At 44.0% G+C, this 17,812-nt stretch overlaps 1 protein-coding gene across 1 annotated transcript; it reads right to left on the bottom strand.

The window, feature by feature from the left end:
- Nucleotides 1-561: 561 nt before the first annotated feature.
- On the bottom strand, nt 562-17,256 carry LOC310879000 (scavenger receptor cysteine-rich type 1 protein M130-like; the record flags this gene model as incomplete). The annotated part of the gene is made up of 14 exons (XM_083793416.1): nt 562-881; nt 1,591-1,812; nt 3,226-3,534; nt 3,959-4,246; nt 5,258-5,566; nt 6,314-6,613; nt 7,129-7,437; nt 8,959-9,249; nt 10,524-10,745; nt 11,013-11,045; nt 14,655-14,748; nt 15,425-15,573; nt 16,221-16,409; nt 17,196-17,256. 14 exons carry the CDS (start codon nt 17,254-17,256, stop codon nt 562-564), a joined length of 3,096 nt encoding a protein of 1,031 aa, XP_083649542.1.
- Between the last annotated feature and the right edge of the window lie 556 nt (nt 17,257-17,812).

Below are 17,812 nucleotides of genomic sequence, written 5' to 3'. Positions count from 1 at the left end.
ATTCTTTTCAGAAGATCAATGTATATTAGCTGGGAGAGCAGAATGAACTTTACAGAACAGCATCGTGAAAAAGGTCTCCCCCGGACAATATCCGGGATTACATTATATAGGACTGGCAAAACAAAACAAGAATGACATAGGAAGCAATTCATTTTGGGTTCATAGGCTAATAAAATTGTAATATTGGCGACCCCTATGGCCGGGGAGGTCTCCTTAGTTGACGTGGCCACTCACACTTCCTGGGAATTCCCAGGAAGTATGACGAATGGGAAGTGAACCATAAAAGTTCAGAGGTTATCAAACAGTGACTTACAGCGGCACCTTAAGTTGGGAGGACAGTGTTGGAGACTAAAATAACATTATACCAACGTAATTAAAGCAGCGAGCAAGACGAAGTGTCTGCCGCGGCGAAGGTCGAAAAACATGTTGTTTCAGAGGGAAGCAGTCAAATCAAAACAATTCTTTATCTCCCGCAGGCTAGGGGAGAGAGAATGTTACTAAATCTACAGTATCTACACATGGCCAATGACCCCTTCATTCACCAAACACCAAAAATACCTATCAGTCACTGTTTGTGTTACCTGAACAGATCACCTCCAATGTGACAGTGGAATTCTCCGACAGTGTCATTCCACACTCCCTCAGTGAAGCCTCGGTTCCAACACAGTCAGCTGTGATCCACCACACAGGTTGAACCGTTGAAGCAGGACTCCTTTGTGTTGAAACGTCAGAGCCACAATCCATCTGCCTACACACGACAGAGGATGACTCCAGGTTCCAGTCGGACTGACCATCCACGGGTCTCCAGTCTCCCTGGTGTTGCATCTCCAGTACACCACTACAGTTACTGCTTCCTCCCACCAGCCTGACGTCATCAGGCTCTGTACAGAGACAAGACCGTTACAAACCATTTAGAGCAGACATGCCTTGTGAGCCGAAAGTGTTCAGTTCTCCCACTCCATGTTAATGGATGGTGGTGTTCTGTTGGGACGCATACTTTGGTTAGACATAGCATTGGTCCGACTAGATTAAGGTTGGTGAGGGGTGCGTTAAAACGACCGGATTAAAGTTGGTGAGGGGTGCGTTAAGGGTTGAGAGAGGGTTAAGGTTAGGTTTAGGTGTGCTGCCCCGTGGGAGGTTAGGGTGAGGGTTTGAGATATCAGACCAATGGTATGTCTAACCAAAAGCATGCACCCGTTCTGTTAACAGATGGTGGGGATCTATTCCTAACACTGTCTAACACTAACACATGGTGAGCTGTCACTCCCAAGACGGCAAACGGGTGACTTCTTGTAATGGAATTGACCAAACGTCAAACTAAAAACTCAAAGTTTGAGCACGGAATATCTGCAACTTATATATAACGGGTGTCACTGGCTGTGGCACACCCGTTATGCCATTCTCAGCCAATCACAGCGCATAATGGGAATAACGGCACAGCTTCCAGCCAATCACAACGGCCAACCACATCGCCAATGTCGGCGCCATACATTTAATTTTGCTGCAATTCCGTCCTCAAATTTTGGCGGCATAGATGGTAATTTTCCCTCCTCATATTTTGAGGACATTACTAAAATGATTAGATTATACCTGAGCAGGTGAGTCCAACAGTCTTGTCAGGTGAGCAGGTGGTGTTTCTAGTTGAATCTGACCTTCTACAGTCTAGGAGAACAGACTCGTTGCCTTCACACTGGAACTCTTTGGTCCACATCGAAGCGTTCAGCTCTCCATAGAGCGCCCCCTGGAGGACTGAAGGAGCCCCGCAGCCAAGCTCCCTACAGAGCACCTTTGCGTCCTGCTGGTCAAAGTCATCTTCACACACTGAGACCCACGACTGGTTAGACTTCACCTCGACTCTGCCTGAACACACACTGGTCCCATTCACCAACCTCACTGACTCTGGAGAGAGAGAGAGAGAGAGAGAGAGAGAGAGAGAGAGAGAGAGAGAGAGAGAGAGAGAGAGAGAGAGAGAAAGGAGGGAGAGAAGGGGGGTGTCAATGTACGTGTATCTTATTAAGGGCAATTATTGCAACATGTTTCAACACGCACGCGCATGCACGCACACACGCAGTGGAGTTGTGTAGGTGAAGTGGAGTGCACATTATTGTAATAGTGGAGGTCACTGTTTATGTGTTTTACCCGAACAGAACACCTCCAGTCTCTCAGTGGAATTACGAGACTCCTTTGCTCCACACTCCCTCAGTGAAGATTGAGATCCAACACATGGAATCTTCCACAGAGGTTCAACGGTTGCATCAGACCTCCTTTGTGTTGAAACAGCAGAGCCGCAGTTCAGCTGTCTACACACTACAGATGATGACTTCAGGTTCCAGTCATAAATAGAACCCGCTGGTCTCCACTCTTCCTGGTGTTTCACCTCCAGGATACCAGAACAGTTACTGGTTCCTCCCTCCAACATGACGTCACCAGGCTCTGTACAGTGGCAAAAAAGAAAATTAACTACTATTACTTTCATTGTTAAATAGGAATGTGAATTACAAGTATAGTTGGTATTTTACTGTTTTATCTCAGGCTAGCAATGTAATTTTCATGTTTTAAACTAGAAATATGTGCTCCTCTGCATGAGCACAGGACTCCACCGACAATATAGACCGATTCACAGAGGGTTTCCTGGGTGCGGCCATTACTGAGGGTGTACCATTGAGTACTGCAGCACTGATTAGCTACACCTGGCCTACGGAGCACCTGCTCCATGGATTACCCCTCAGTAATGGCCGCGCCCAGGGCACCCCTCTGTGAATCGGTCTATAGTAGAGGTCAATCTTAGCCAATCAGGATGACATGTGAAATATTGGACAAGTCTCCCTTGATGACATTACTATAGAGGTAATCAGGGCCGCTGCTGGCCATTTGGGTGCCCTAAGCATAACATATTTGTGGTGCCTTGTGCTTTGTGGTGCGGTGCTGGATTACTTCTTCAATTCGACCAATTCCGCAATTCAATTGGACTACGGTGGCAGCAGGAAGTACAAGGTAATAGCCTAAATAGCTCCAGTTTTACCACCTTGGTGATCCACAACCATATGCTTATATTGGATGTGATTTCTCATCCCATCAGAATCAAAGTAATCACAGACATGACAGTGTCTGCAGCTAGAGTACATTCCACTCACTGCACAGGGAAGTGAATGATGCCAGGCTGCAGGTGACCACAAACCAGTCACATTATGTGAAATGTTCTTTTCTAGTTATGATTATTATTACCTGAGCAGGCGAGTCCAACAGTCTTGTCAGGTGAGCAGGTGGTGTTTCTAGTTGAATCTGACCTTCTACAGTCCAGGAGAGCAGATTCGTTGCCTTCACACTGGAACTCTTTGGTCCACATCGAAGCGTTCACCTCTCCATAGAGCGCCCCCTGGAGGACTGAAGGAGCCCCGCAGCCAAGATCCCTACAGACCACCTCTGCGTCCTGCTGGTCAAAGTCATCTTCACACACTGAGACCCACGACTGGTTAGACTTCACCTCGACTCTGCCTGAACACACACTGGTCCCATTCACCAACCTCACAGACTCTGAAGAGAGAGAGAGATCATTTTAATCATAGAACATTACACTTTTCCAGGACTGCTCCGCTCATCTCTGAAATGCCATTTTTTTAAGAGTGGGGATCTTAGTTGAGATCATTCAAGAATACATTTTCCAACATCACTGCGCACAAATAAGGAGTTGTCTAAATGTAATAACTAACTTTTTGTGTATTCATAATTCCTAACATGTCTCTGTAATGGACGGTCAGGACTCGGTAACCTATTAATATGTGAGCATTTTGTTGGTGGTACTTTATTTCGTACTTTAGGTTAATACAAGTAAAGAATGTGTAGCCCTCAGTGGCAAGGGAGGTGTGTTCTGTGTGACAGACAGACAGACAGACAGACAGACAGACAGACAGACAGACAGACAGACAGACAGACAGACAGACACCTGAACAGGTGTTACCTGAACAGATCACCTCCAGTCTGTGGGCTGAAGTACAAGACGCATTTGTTCCACAGTCCTTCAGTGAAGACTCAGAGCCAACACAGGGAGATGTTATCCAATATACAGGTTGATTTGTAGAACCAACCAGTCTTAGTGATGAAACAGCAGAACCACAGCCTAGCTGTCTACACACTACAGATGATGACTGCAGGGTCCAGTCAGAATCATCCACTGGTCTCCACTCATCATGGAGTTTCATCTCCAGGTTTCCAGCACAGTTACTGGTTCCTTCCACCAACCTGACATCTGTACAGAGACGAAAGTAAGCAGTAAAAACAAAATTAGAAAATGCATTACTTTCATTTTAAGTAATGGACACAAAAGATGCTACACATACTCGGAGTCGGATCATATAGGATACCGGATAAGTTTGTGAAAACTGTGGCCGAGTCTTACACACAGTCTGTCTTGCAGGGTACACAGAAAGCACCACCGGTACGTTCCAAAAATATCTGTCAGAGTAAGTAAAGGGGTAGTGGATCAGGGGATAGAGTTGCCGGTAGAGTAGCCGGTTCGATGCTGGGTTCCCCCAGAGTTAGTGTAGGTTAGACACTCAAGGTGGTTGCACACCGGCCGCGTTTTTCGGAAAATCGATAGAAACGCAGCTAAAAATCCGAAAAACGTGGTCAGTGTGTGGGGACCTTAACTCTGCCATCGGTGTGTGAATGTGTGTGTGAATGGGTGAATGTAATGCACAATCTATGTAAAGCACTCTGGATAAAAGCACCATTTACCATTTAAAGCAAATCACACGCATGTTGAAAATAATGCTAATTAAAGTTATTGAAATGAGACGCTGCTGTCATAGGAGGAGGAGGCAGAGGAGATGGGTCAGGTGGGTGTGTCCACATTTTAACACATACTGTACACCAGCGTTACTCAACCCGCGGCTCGCGGGCCGCATGCGGCCCCTGCTTCATGTCTCTGCGGCCCATCGTGGTCATGCCAATGAAATGATAGTTTTTGTACTTTCAGTGTGGGGAAAGCATTTGCAATCGTGATGAGATTCAGCTGATATAGGAAAGTGACCTGGTATCTGTTCTATTCTATTTTATGTTGTTCGTTTCATTAATGTATTTAAGTATTATTTTAGTTTGAGTATATATTGGCTTTACTGCATCATTGCACTGGTTACAATTTGTTCTAGATCCTAGTGTTCATTTAAAATAAGATATTCCTCTAAATCTGGGTAGTAAAAAAGAAAAGAATCAGGCCACAGCCCTGGCTCTCCTCGTCCCTCTGCACGTCCCTGATTACCTGAGCAGGTGAGTCCAACAGTCTTGTCAGGTGAGCAGGTGGTGTTTCTAGTTGAGTCTGACCTTCTACAGTCTAGGAGAACAGACTCGTTGCCTTCACACTGGAACTCTTTGGTCCACATTGAAGCGTTCACTTCCCCATAGAGCGCCCCCTGGAGGACTGAAGGAGGCCCACAGTCAAGCTCCCTACAGACCACCTCTGCATCCTGCTGGTCAAAGTAATCTTCACACACTGAGACCCACGACTGGTTAGACTTCACCTCGACTCTGCCTGAACACACACTGGTCCCATTCACCAACCTCACAGACTCTGGAGAGAGAGAGAGAGAGAGAGAGAGAGAGAGACAGACAAAGTGTGTTCAACATTTTAATTCATTAAAGGAAGGCTACAACAGATGAAAACATGAGGACACACACACACACGCGCACACACACACACACACACACACACACACACACACACACACACACACACACACACACACACACACACACACACACACACACAATTTATAATGTAGGCATTTAGCAGACGCTCTTAACCAATTCAGGACGGGAACCCGTTTGGTGTTTTAAGCATTGTGTTATACTTTAGCTATTGAAAAGCGCAGCACTAGCTTGTAGATCTGCCTTTTTTATCGTGAAAACGTGTGCAAATCTTTGGATTTAAATTATTTCAGAGCAAACGTTTTTATTTCATATGTTCGCTTCTGGGGGTCCCTGGAACAACATATTTTCAGATATGCCAGCCACATACATATAATTCTGGGGGTCCTTGACATGAAATAGTTTGAGAACCACTGACATAGAAACGTAGGTTTTTCATTTGTAAAATAGTCCTCAGGTCTAATTGGGTTAAATTAATCCAGAGTGATTTACAGTAAGCAAGAACAACACGGTTATACAGCAAATGCATAACACACACGCACACACACACACACACAGATAGACATGAATCAACGGATGAACAGACGTATGGGGACAGACAGACAAGCCAGATCAATTTAATAGCAGACTGTACAGATTACTGTTATTGTTGAAGTATTGTTTGTGTTACCTGAACAGATCACCTCCAGACTGGCAGAGGACCTGACAGAGCTCATTGTTCCACACTCCCTCAGTGAAGACTCAGTACCATCACAGGAAGATATAATCGACCATACATCAGTATAACCAGCATAACTACTTTGTGTCGACAGAGCAGAGCCACAGTCTATCTGCCGACACACTACAGATGCTGCCTTCAGGTTCCAGACAGTCGACTGATCAACCCCTCGTCTCCATTTTCTCTGGTGTTTGATCTCCAGTCCACCAGTACAGTTACTGCTTCCTCCCACCAACCTAACATCATCAGGCCCTGTACAGAGACAAGTGAGAATACCGTAAGTACAGTTAAACAAAGTACTATTACTTTTCCTCACAAAACAATCCTAACAAAGCGTGTAGATTGTTATGTCAGGCTATCGAAACCACATCTTGTGTTTGTTTTCTGTTTTAACTGATTCTAGCCCCTCCCACGTCCAGAGTCTGTGTCCATAGTCGTGTCATAGTGTCTGAGCAAATAGACAATGTGTCTAATTTTACGTCATGCTGATGTGCCCCTCACTTCACATGGGTGTGATTTTTCAAATAAGATTTTGGTTTGTAAAGCATGTAACCTTTGTCCTATTTTTGTCCAGCTATGTCCAGCTTTCAGTGTTTACACAAACATTGGAGACAAAAGTGTGTAAACCCAAACATTGAGGACAAAAGTGTTTAAACACAAACATTGAGGACAAATGTGAGGACACAAATTGTAATTGGCCGGAATGTGATGATGTATGATGATAAGAGCGCCCCTCACTTACACACGGGTGTGATTTTTATTATTACCTGAGCAGGTGAGTCCAACAGTCTTGTCAGGTGAGCAGGTGGTGTTTCTAGTTGAGTCTGACCTTCTACAGTCTAGGAGAACAGACTCGTTGCCTTGACACAGGAACTCTGTGGTCCACATTGAAGCGTTCACTTCTCCATAGAGCGCCCCCAGGAGGACTGAAGGAGGCCCGCAGTCAAGCTCCCTACAGACCACCTCTGCATCCTGCTGGTCAAAGTCATCTTCACACACTGAGACCCACGACTGGTTAGACTTCACCTCGACTCTGCCTGAACACACACTGGTCCCATTCACCAACCTCACAGACTCTGGAGAGAGAGAGAGAGAGAGAGAGAGAGAGAGAGAGAGAGAGAGAGAGAGAGAGAGAGAGAGAGAGAGAGAGAGAGAGAGATCATTTTAATCAAGAACATTAATGAGAATCATTTGAATAGAATGAAGGCGTGAACGAAGTATGCCATTGTTACAGGAGGCTATTGATCTGTTATCAGCTAGGCAAAGCAGTAGCCATGCAGTGGGAAATCAGCTTTCGATGGGCACAGTCTAAGATGAAATAAATATCGCTTTTGTGAGGCAGGTTGTTGCAGACCCCCAGTGAATGGGCTCCAATTTTGACAACCCGTGCCCTGCACGGTCCATAGACCGTCCAGTCACCAGCGATTATATCAGAATACAAACCAGACCCGCCCCACCCGTCAAATTAGGGACCCGTTGTAAGCCCTGTTACCCGTGATTACATACAGTAAATAGCCTACAGCCAGTCACTCAATTTAAAACTGTGTTAAAATGCTTTTAACACAAGACAGCAGCCGTCAACCATAGTGGTACATTCAGTGGTCAAGTTCGTTCATAAATCTACACGTCAAGTGAAGAACGGAGGAGTGAGCTTTCCATATAGCCACGCGCCAGAACGTGCATACATGCAGTACGCACGTGTCGTTGTTTGCATTGTCAGATGATTTTAATTGGAAGGTTAAACAGGAGGATAAATGTGTTTCTGTGAGTTAAGTCAACTGACCGCCGTGCTGTGTTAAGTTACGTGCTAGTGCTATGAGGATGATATCCCAAAGCGCCCTCCCGCTCATAAAACATATGTTGGACTCGGGCCGTAAATTAAAGCCCTTTATAAGTTTGCAGCATGTGTGTGTGTGTGTGTGTGTGTGTGTGTGTGTGTGTGTGTGTGTGTGTGTGTGTGTGTGTGTGTGTGTGTTGCAGTGTCTGGCCAGCAGCTACAATCCGAATCTCTGGTGTTTACACAGAAACGCTAATGAACAACTTAAATGTTAAAAACAGGCGTTGTGGTTGTGTGTATATACTAATGGTCAATGCCCGTGTGCAGAGCAATTGCTCAAGCCACTGAGGAGAACCATCCAGAACAGACAGGAGTGACTGCCTCACTGACTGGTTTCCTTATTATAGAAGGATAGGATAGTGAAGGTAGCAGATCTACAAGCTCACAATGTGTCACATCGGAACATGTTGTGAACTTGTAGATCTGCTATTTTCACTGTATTTGAAAGTGCATTTAAGTGGTTAAACTTTTCCCTTCCTAGAGATGTCTTTGAAATGTAGTGGAGTAAAAGTATACAAAAATAGAAGTACTTAAGTAATAGTACTCAATACAAGTAAACATACTTTGCTACTGTCCACCACTGTGCATAACAGACACGGACATGAGTTTCAACAAAGACACAGACAGACAGACAGACAGACAGACAGACAGACAGACAGACAGACAGACAGACAGACAGACAGACAGACAGACAGACAGACAGACCAATTAAATGAACTGTACAGATTACAGTCATTGCTGAAGTGATTGTTAGTGTTACCTGAACAGAATACCTCCAGGACCATTTGGGAAGTATCAGACGTCTTTGTTCCACACTCCCTCAGTGAAGATTCAGATCCATCACAGGACACTGTCATCTTCCATACCGGTTGTGTTGAAGCAGAACTCCATCGTGTTGCAACAGCAGAGCCACACTCCATCTGCCTACACACTACAGAGGATGACTGCAGGGTCCAGTCAGACCGACCATCCACAGGTTTCCAGTCTCCCTGGTGTTGCGTCTCCAGTCGACCAGTACACTTACTGCTTCCTCCCACCAGCCTGACAGGCTCTGTACAGAGACAAGGGAGTAAGTAGTACAACAACGTTTTATTTCATCAAAAACTAAAAGTGTCGTTATCTCAGAGAGTCAGTGTCTTTTTGAATATCTTCAATATATTTAAGTTGATACTTTTTGAGTGGTGCAACCACTCCTACAACCAGAAATGTCCGTGTCCGCCTAACTATGTGTGTCTGTGACGTTAATGAGCACGAGAATGAATACCTGTAGGGGCGCTGTTGTGCCAGAAACAGAGAGATAGTGCTGCAGTTGCCTGCTAATGAGAGAGGGGGAGGGGGGGGGAGTTGCACCACTCAGTTCACACAGGTGTGATTTTTTTCTCATGTATCTCGTTTGTGTTATATTATAGTAAAATATGTATCTTGTTTTGTCAAGCCCAATATGTCATGACATGAAATAAATTGATTTAACCATAATAACAGTCACAAAAGGGCCAATATAACTGCATGAGGAACGCTTAAAACTATTTATTTATGAACGTGGAAACCTCCCCCTCTCTCTCATCTGTGCATAAACCCTTGTTTCTCTTCTGTCTGTGCACTCCCAATCTTCCGCCGTAGCCTGAAAACCCACCTTTTCAGACTCCATCATGGCCCATATTATAGCATGTTATGTAGACAGCACTATAATTGTATTGTATATAGTCATAACACGCCATAGTACATATGTATAGCATAGTAGTAAATATGTATAGTTTATATGTATAGTGTATGTATAGTTTCATTATATAGATATTCCACTGTTACTTTCTTAGCTTACACATGTTTCATGATAAATGCTTTTATGTGATGTATTCCCATGCTTTTGTTCTTGCTTAAATGTAAATCGCTCTGGATTAAGAGCGTCTGCTAAATGCCTAAATTGTAAATTGTAATTGTAAATTGTAGGGGAAAAATTGTTACGGCTCGCTCCTCCTCCTAACCTTCACATCCATGTACTGTGACAATGTGCACGTGCAACACGCGTTATCACATTAAACACAATGTGCACGTGCAACTTTAATATGGAGTTGTAAACATTGACATGGAGTTGTAAACATTGACACGGAGTTGTAAACATTGACAGCTGCTTTGACAGCAGGGGGAGGCGGGGCTGTGTGTTATTTGCAGAGCCCTCCATACCTAGCGTAATGAACATATAGACAGTTGCAACCATTTTCTTTCTAACAGCAAATTATGAAGTGGTTATTGTGGCAATTTATGAACGTAATATATATATACGGTATATATATATATATATATATATATATATATATATATAATTACCTAAGCAGGTGAGTCCAACAGTCTTGTCAGGTGAGCATGTGGTGTTTCTAGTCGAGTCTGAGGTTCTACAGTCCAGGAGAACAGACTCACTGCCGTCACACTGGAACTCTTTGGTCCACATTGAAGCGTTAACTTCTCCATAGAGCGCCCCCTGGAGGACTGAAGGAGCCCCGCAGTCAAGCTCCTTACAGACCACCTCTGCGTCCTGCTGGTCAAAGTCATCTTCACACACTGAGACCCACGACTGGTTAGACTTCACCTCGACTCTGCCTGAACACACACTGGTCCCATTCACCAACCTCACAGACTCTGGAGAGAGAGAGAGAGAGAGAGAGAGAGAGAGAGAGAGAGAGAGAGAGAGAGAGAGAGAGAGAGAGAGAGAGAGAGAGAGAGAGAGAGAGAGAGAGAGAGAGAGAGAGAGAGAGAGATTTAATTAGAAGAAGCTCTTGGTCTATCTATAATCTATGATGATTTGTAATTTTTGTTTACCTGTTGTGTTGTGTGTTTGTTCAGCCTGGAGAGCTGAAGGGAAACAAATAACACAATAAATTAGCTTCACAACAGAGAACGTGGATTGTCTCTATTAGTCTAATACATTGTCTCCACCAGGTCGGGCGTTACATTTCGACCCGTAACTCTTGAATCAAAGGTCATACAATCACTGACATTCCCTGGATTCCTTGGATCATGACAACTACCCACACAGTCAATGCCCACCTCAGAATGAGTATCAGAATCAGATGGGAACTTTGGAAGTTTCAAACACCCAGTTCTCTTTTCTCATTGGACAATATTTTCCCCTAGCGATGGGATCCACGCAAGACGTTAACGTCACCAAAGGCCAGCTAGCTGGCCCTGGCACTTGAAAGAAGACGCCCAGCAGTGAAAACTTGAAATCTGATTGGCTAAGGAACCTGTCAATCTCTATATTGCTCCCATTCATTTCAACAGCAAGGGGATTCAGTGGAGTTTATGAAGGCCTTACCCGGAGACAACAAAAGGAAATAATCCCATTGGTTAAAAAAAACCAAGCGCTGTTGTACCTGCACAGAATGGAAGCAGAGCATCCAGCCTGTCTGAGTGAGAAATAGTGCAGTGGCAGCGAAATAAATACAATATATAATATTTGTTAAAAAGAAAAACTTATTATAAAATATAAATTTCTGCATCAGGAAAGTGCAGGGCCAGCAGAGAAGGCCTTGCTGGCCCACCACTAAAATACATGTGTTTCAATCAGCTACAGAGCGACACTACATGTGTTGTGCAGCGACGTTGTCCCACTCCCCAAACTATGTGTATATTTGTATTGGTGGATATCTGCTTTGTGCCTGTTCCTGGAATATAGCTATTTTAACTAAGTTTCAAATGGCATAGTGGACGGACGACACATTTTGTTTCACTACCGTGGACAATCCTCAAATATGAAGTGCGTCAGGAACAAAGTGAGGGGTACATTGTTCCTACCGCACTTCATATTTGAGGATTGTTCACGGTCAGAGTTGGGTGTAACGAGTAACGGAAAATCTCGTTACTGTAACGACACTACTTTGGTCGGTAGCGAGTAATATAATGACACTACTCCTCCAAAATTGATAATCACACTACAGTTACTGGTCGCTTTAGTGCTGCAGTTACTCGTTACTTAATTGCGTCATGTGGCTGCTTTCAGCAGTGTTGCTTTGGACTAATGCACACAACGGAGATGAGTTGAACATGAACAGTAATGGTGCGCTGGAGTCGCGGACTAGAACATGTCAAATTTACGTCGTTTCGGTATTAAAATCTCCGCAACAGCACTGCTCACAGCGAGCCAGTCTCCCCCACTGTCACAGACACAGAGACGGAGCAGTTGGGCTGTTGCCATGTCCGCTTAATATAAGCGACTTTGGGCTTGTTTTATAATGGCCTAGCCATGCTTCTTTTGGGCTTGTTTTCATAGACATGGCTGCTTGTTTCTCTTCCAAAACCTGGCAACACTGCCAGCTGGGAGGGTCTTGTTTGTTGTAGAACGTATGTGCTCTCAGTCACAATCACTATAGTTAGTTAATGCAGAGATGAATAAACCAAATATGCCGACATGAAAAACTACATTTAATGAGCATGGAGCAGGGAACTCCACATCATAAAGAAAGGGATCCTAAAGCACTGTGAACATATAGGCTACTGATTTCTCTCAGTCTCATTTTATTTGAATATATTTGATTTGATTGATTGAAGAATTGATTAGAAGTTTGCATAGAAAAAGTTTTACAAGGTCAAGAGAACCACTGCACTAGACCGTTTTGGAAAGGCCCATTTTGTTTTATTCCTCCACAACCTGGTAAAGAGCATAAAGAAAGATGTTGTGTATGTCCTCCTTATTAGGACTATAAAGATTTGTTAAGTGGTAAATTATGTGACAATGCGACATGCGATTTTATGGAGTAACGCAAAAGTAATGTAACGAGTAATGTAACTAGTTACTTTCTCCAGGGAGTAATAAAGTAATGTAAGGCATTACTTTTTTCAAAAGTAATATGTAATATGTAGTGCCTTACTTTTATGAGTAACGGACCCCAACTCTGTTCACGGTACATTACGGTATAGTATTACTTTATAGCATGTATAGCCTATAGTTCAGAACTTCAAACGGCCACCATCAAACTGTATAGGCTACAGTGAGTAAGAAAAATCTCTGCTGTGTGTCGTTAAAGGACATTTATTATCACCTGGCTTTCAGACAGAAGTATCCTACATAAACTGATATCTTACCAGATAAACCGTGATGGCATGAGGCCAGCTGCTGTGCTAGGTTACCACTGTTGTTGGACCAATCATCACTAAACACGCAGGATGACATAAGTACCTAAAAATACCCTGAAAGATGTATTCTAATCGGCCACCAAGGGTTGCTACAAATGGAAATACAAATGTGACTATACAGAGGCAAGGAAGCAACCCGGTGCTCAGGAGGTGTGCAGGTATACAAAATATAAAAATAGTAAAAAGGTGCTCCTGGATCAATCGGGATAACACATGTATGAAACCGACAAGACCGGTATAGGTCGAAGCATGTCGGTTTAATAAAGTTTTCCGCCTTTTTAACTAATCTCCGCTTTTTTCTACAAATGCACTGACTATAATGAATTGTTTAGTCCAAACATTACAACTCACAGGACATGTTTCATAACACTGTGTGTACAGTTATTTTGTAATTGCCCAACAGGGGAAGCCATCAGTTCTAAATGTGTGTGTACACTGTGCATGGACTTGACCGAAATGTGGCCTTAAACCCATTCAGGACAGGAACCCCTTTTGGTATTTCCAGCATTATGTTATACTTTAGCTATTGAAAAATAGCACATCTACAAGCTCATAGCGCGGCACCGAATGCTGGGCTATACGAGCTTGTAGATCTGCTAATTTTGAAAAATCGTGAAAATGTGGCGCAAATCTTTGAATATATATTCGTTCAGAGTGAACGTTTTTAACTCAAATCTTCCCCTGGTCCCTGGAAAGACATATTTTCAGATGGGGGTACATGGCGAAATACAGATAATTCCGGGGGTCCTTGACCTGAAAAATGTTGAGCACCACTGACATAGAAACACAGGTTTTACAGAAAACTTTTAGGATTTAGAAGCCATTTGTTTTTAATTGTTTACATTAGTAGGCTATTTTATTATTATTATTATTATTATTTTTACATTGTTTGTATGGTCTGTTGGTTGTTTTAAAATGGACCTCTATTTCATTTTTACCAATAGATTGTACTCAAAAAGGACTCATTTGAGCTTGTAGATCTGCTATTTTTGAAAAATCGTGAAATTGTGGTGCAAATCTTTGACTATATATTCTTTCAAAGTGAACATTTTTAATTCAAATATTTGGAACAACATATTTTCAGATGGGGGTCCACGGCCAAATGCATATTATTCTGGGGGTCCTTGACATGAAAAGGTTTGAGCACCACTGACATGCAGAAACAGGATTTTAAGAAACTGTCATGAATTAGAAGACATTTTTTGTAGTTATATATTTAATGCAGGCGTCAGAAACAGTTAAAGGACATTGGAGTACAAAGTAATACTAAGTGTAATCAGTGTAAACACATGTAGTAAGATGTGTTTCAGTCTCTGAGTCTCTACTCACAGCAGTCTGCAGGTTCGTCTGAGCCGTCCCCACAGTCATCTGCCGTGTCACACTTCCACCACAACGGAATGCACTTGTAGTTCTTACAAGCAAACTGACGGGAGAGACGACACACATCTTTAGAATGACTATCGACAGCAGACACGAGACCAGGGGGGCAGTCAGCCAGATATTTCGTGAAGCCTCATTTGAAATCGGTAGTTCATATAATGGCCTGTTGTGGCGCTGGACCGGACCCAAAAAGCCCCATAGCTCCATAGAGGCCCATGTATTTTGGCCCAACTTCACCTAGACTGTATTACCTTAATAAACATGGTCATGAATACTTTCTTCTTCCAGTCACTAGTTTAAAGTCTCATTTCTAATGTCATAATATTCTTTTTGGAAAATTATGGTCCCATTAATTAAAAAAATGACCATAAAGAAAAAAAAACATTGCGTATGTTCTGAGGGGCGTGGCTACCATTACAGTCTATGATCGGGATTCCCCTCCCACTCGAGTCAAAATAAAAACCAACGGAGAAGAAGGGGGGAAGTCCCGCCTCGTTGTCTGGCCAGCCAATGACCAGCTGGTATACAAAACGGAGCCAGCCAATGGCCAGCTGGTACCAAAGATGGCGACTTACATCAGGAATTAGCATATTATTACAGGCTTCATTTTACGTTCATGTTAGACCCGGGGAACGCTTTGTCCATATTTTTTACAGTCTATGCACGAGACCTATAAATACATAAATGCGTATAACACAAGTGAACTGGAGGTGAATCACCTGGCTGGCAGTGCAGCTGGACATGCACTGCTTGTTGTCAGCTGCCAAGTAGAAGTAGGTTGGACAGGAACACTTGTAGCCTCCTCCAGGTGAGAGCAGACACAGGTTACTGCATCCTCCATTGTTGGTCTGACACGGATGAGCAGACACTGCAGGAAAACATGTACACATGTAATGAATATGAGAGCCCTGAATACTATTACTATACTGATACAATACTACTACTACTATTATGTTACAATACTGTTTAGGGGTGCACAGTTATGAATTTATAATGACCGATATCCGATCTCCCATTATTTGCAGGGTCATATCTGCCGATACCAAATCTGACCAATTCCGATATTATACAGAGGGCCACAATGGAACCAAGCCTATAGGTCCTCTAGTGGCTTGGCCCAAAGCCAATCAATACATACTGTAGCCTATACTCTTTTTCCAAGTGTGAATGAATGAATTAATTAAATGTAGAATTTATTTTGCTGGTGTAAACCGATGAAATAATCTGGATTATTTTGAGACCGATCCGATACCAATATGGCATTTGTATGGCCGATGTGGCCAATTCCGATTATACTATACTAATACTATTACTACTACTATGTCACGATATGACTATTATTATTGTTGCTGTTGTTGTTGTTGTTATTATTATAGGGTGTATTTATACTGTATAGGCTACGTAATGCTTTTCAAAACAGATCAGATAATAATACAATGATAGACAGTTAATAGAAGTCATAAAACATTATGCAGAGTCATAATGAGAGTGTTGTGTACAGTAGGTGGTACAGACCCTCAGGTTGTTGATATGGGTGGTAGATCTGGATGCCCCATAGACGGTTCAGGTTTCTGATGAGTGTGATGGGGTTGGTTCCTTGAGTCTTGTGAGCTCTGGAGATGGACCTGGACCTGGAGGTGGAGCTCCAGTAGATGTACTCCTCAAACAGGGTAATACGATCGATATAGCTGTCAGAACGCAGAACTACAGACACACAAAACCAAAAGTGTCAGAATATTATGAAATAGCAGTAAGACTATTTATAATAAGATATAGAATGTTTTAGTAAAGTGTACTCTGAAGTAAATCATGTTCTTACTGCTTTAATTACTTTTTCTTCCACTACTCATGGACAACATTTACAAAAGCTGTTCTTGAACACAGTCAAATCTGGAGCATTCCTTTAACACAAGAGTGTAAAATGGACCTGGAATTGTGTAATTAAAAGTGTCTTAAAAATGTTGCCCACAATAAATATGATGTGTGTGTGTGTGTGTGTGTGTGTGTGTGTGTGTGTGTGTGTGTGTGTGTGTGTGTGTGTGTGTGTGTGCGCGTGTGTGTGCGCGTGCATGTGAGCGTATGTGCGTGCTTGCGTGTGTGGCTGCGTGCTTACATACGTGGCTGCGTGCATGTGTGCGTGCGTGAGTGTGTGGCTGCGTGTGTGTGTGCATGTGTGTGCGTTTGTGTGCATGTGTGTGTACGTGTGTGTGTGTGTGTGTGTGTGTGTGTGTGTGTGTGTGTGTGTGTGTGTGCGCATGCGTGAATTATGCCTTACATATTTAACTGCACACCGGTGTCACTCTCCAAGAATAGCAGATCTACAAGCTCACGACGCGTCGCATTGTGAGACTGTAGATCAGCTATATTTGGCTCTCTATGTGTTTGTGTTGACCAAAATATTTGTAAAAATGGCATCCATGAATCCCCATACTAAGGGAAGTTGTATTTATACAACGTGGTTTCGGGAGAAGCCAAGGCCGGCGGCGGAACCGAGCAGCAGCAGTAGCCGCGCTACATCCTCTCGGTCCTCCTTCTCCGTCGCCCCTGTCATCGCCAGCCTCGGCCAACTACACCTGTCAGTCGCCGACTGGACGGTGGCCGGGCTCCAGCGCCTTCTCACGGCCAGAGGAATTCCATTCCAGAGGACCGACCGAAAGGCGGCATTGTTCGCATTGTGGCTGGCGAAACCGTCAAGCCGCTCTGGACGCGGCCCCGCCCCCTCCTGCTTCCCGGCAGCAACAACAGGCACGTGCCCGGCCCACTTCCCCCTCCCCCCTCCCTCACACACATGCCGGCCGGCGCACGCATCGCCTGCTACAAACCCCCCTTCCTCCCCCTCCTCCCCCTCCTCCCTCTCTCCTCCCCCCCCCCCCCCCCCACAAGCACGCTGGCACGTGCGTCAATGGACCTAACCCTAGAATGCATGTTCCTCCTCGCCTTCTTGGGGTTCCTGCGCTGCGCAGAGTTCACATCCTCCTCCGCCCGTTACGACCCTTCCCGTCATCCTAGCCTCTCCGACATCACCTTCCACTCCTCCGACTCCCTCACTTTCACCCTCAAACACAGCAAGACAGACCAGCTCGGGCGTTCCTCAGCAATCCACCTCT

The sequence above is a fragment of the Protomyctophum parallelum genome (genome assembly GCF_964188405.1).
Source record: "Protomyctophum parallelum genome assembly, chromosome: 21".
In the NCBI taxonomy this organism is placed as follows: domain Eukaryota; kingdom Metazoa; phylum Chordata; class Actinopteri; order Myctophiformes; family Myctophidae; genus Protomyctophum; species Protomyctophum parallelum.
This window is presented reverse-complemented; position numbering and strand designations above follow the sequence as displayed.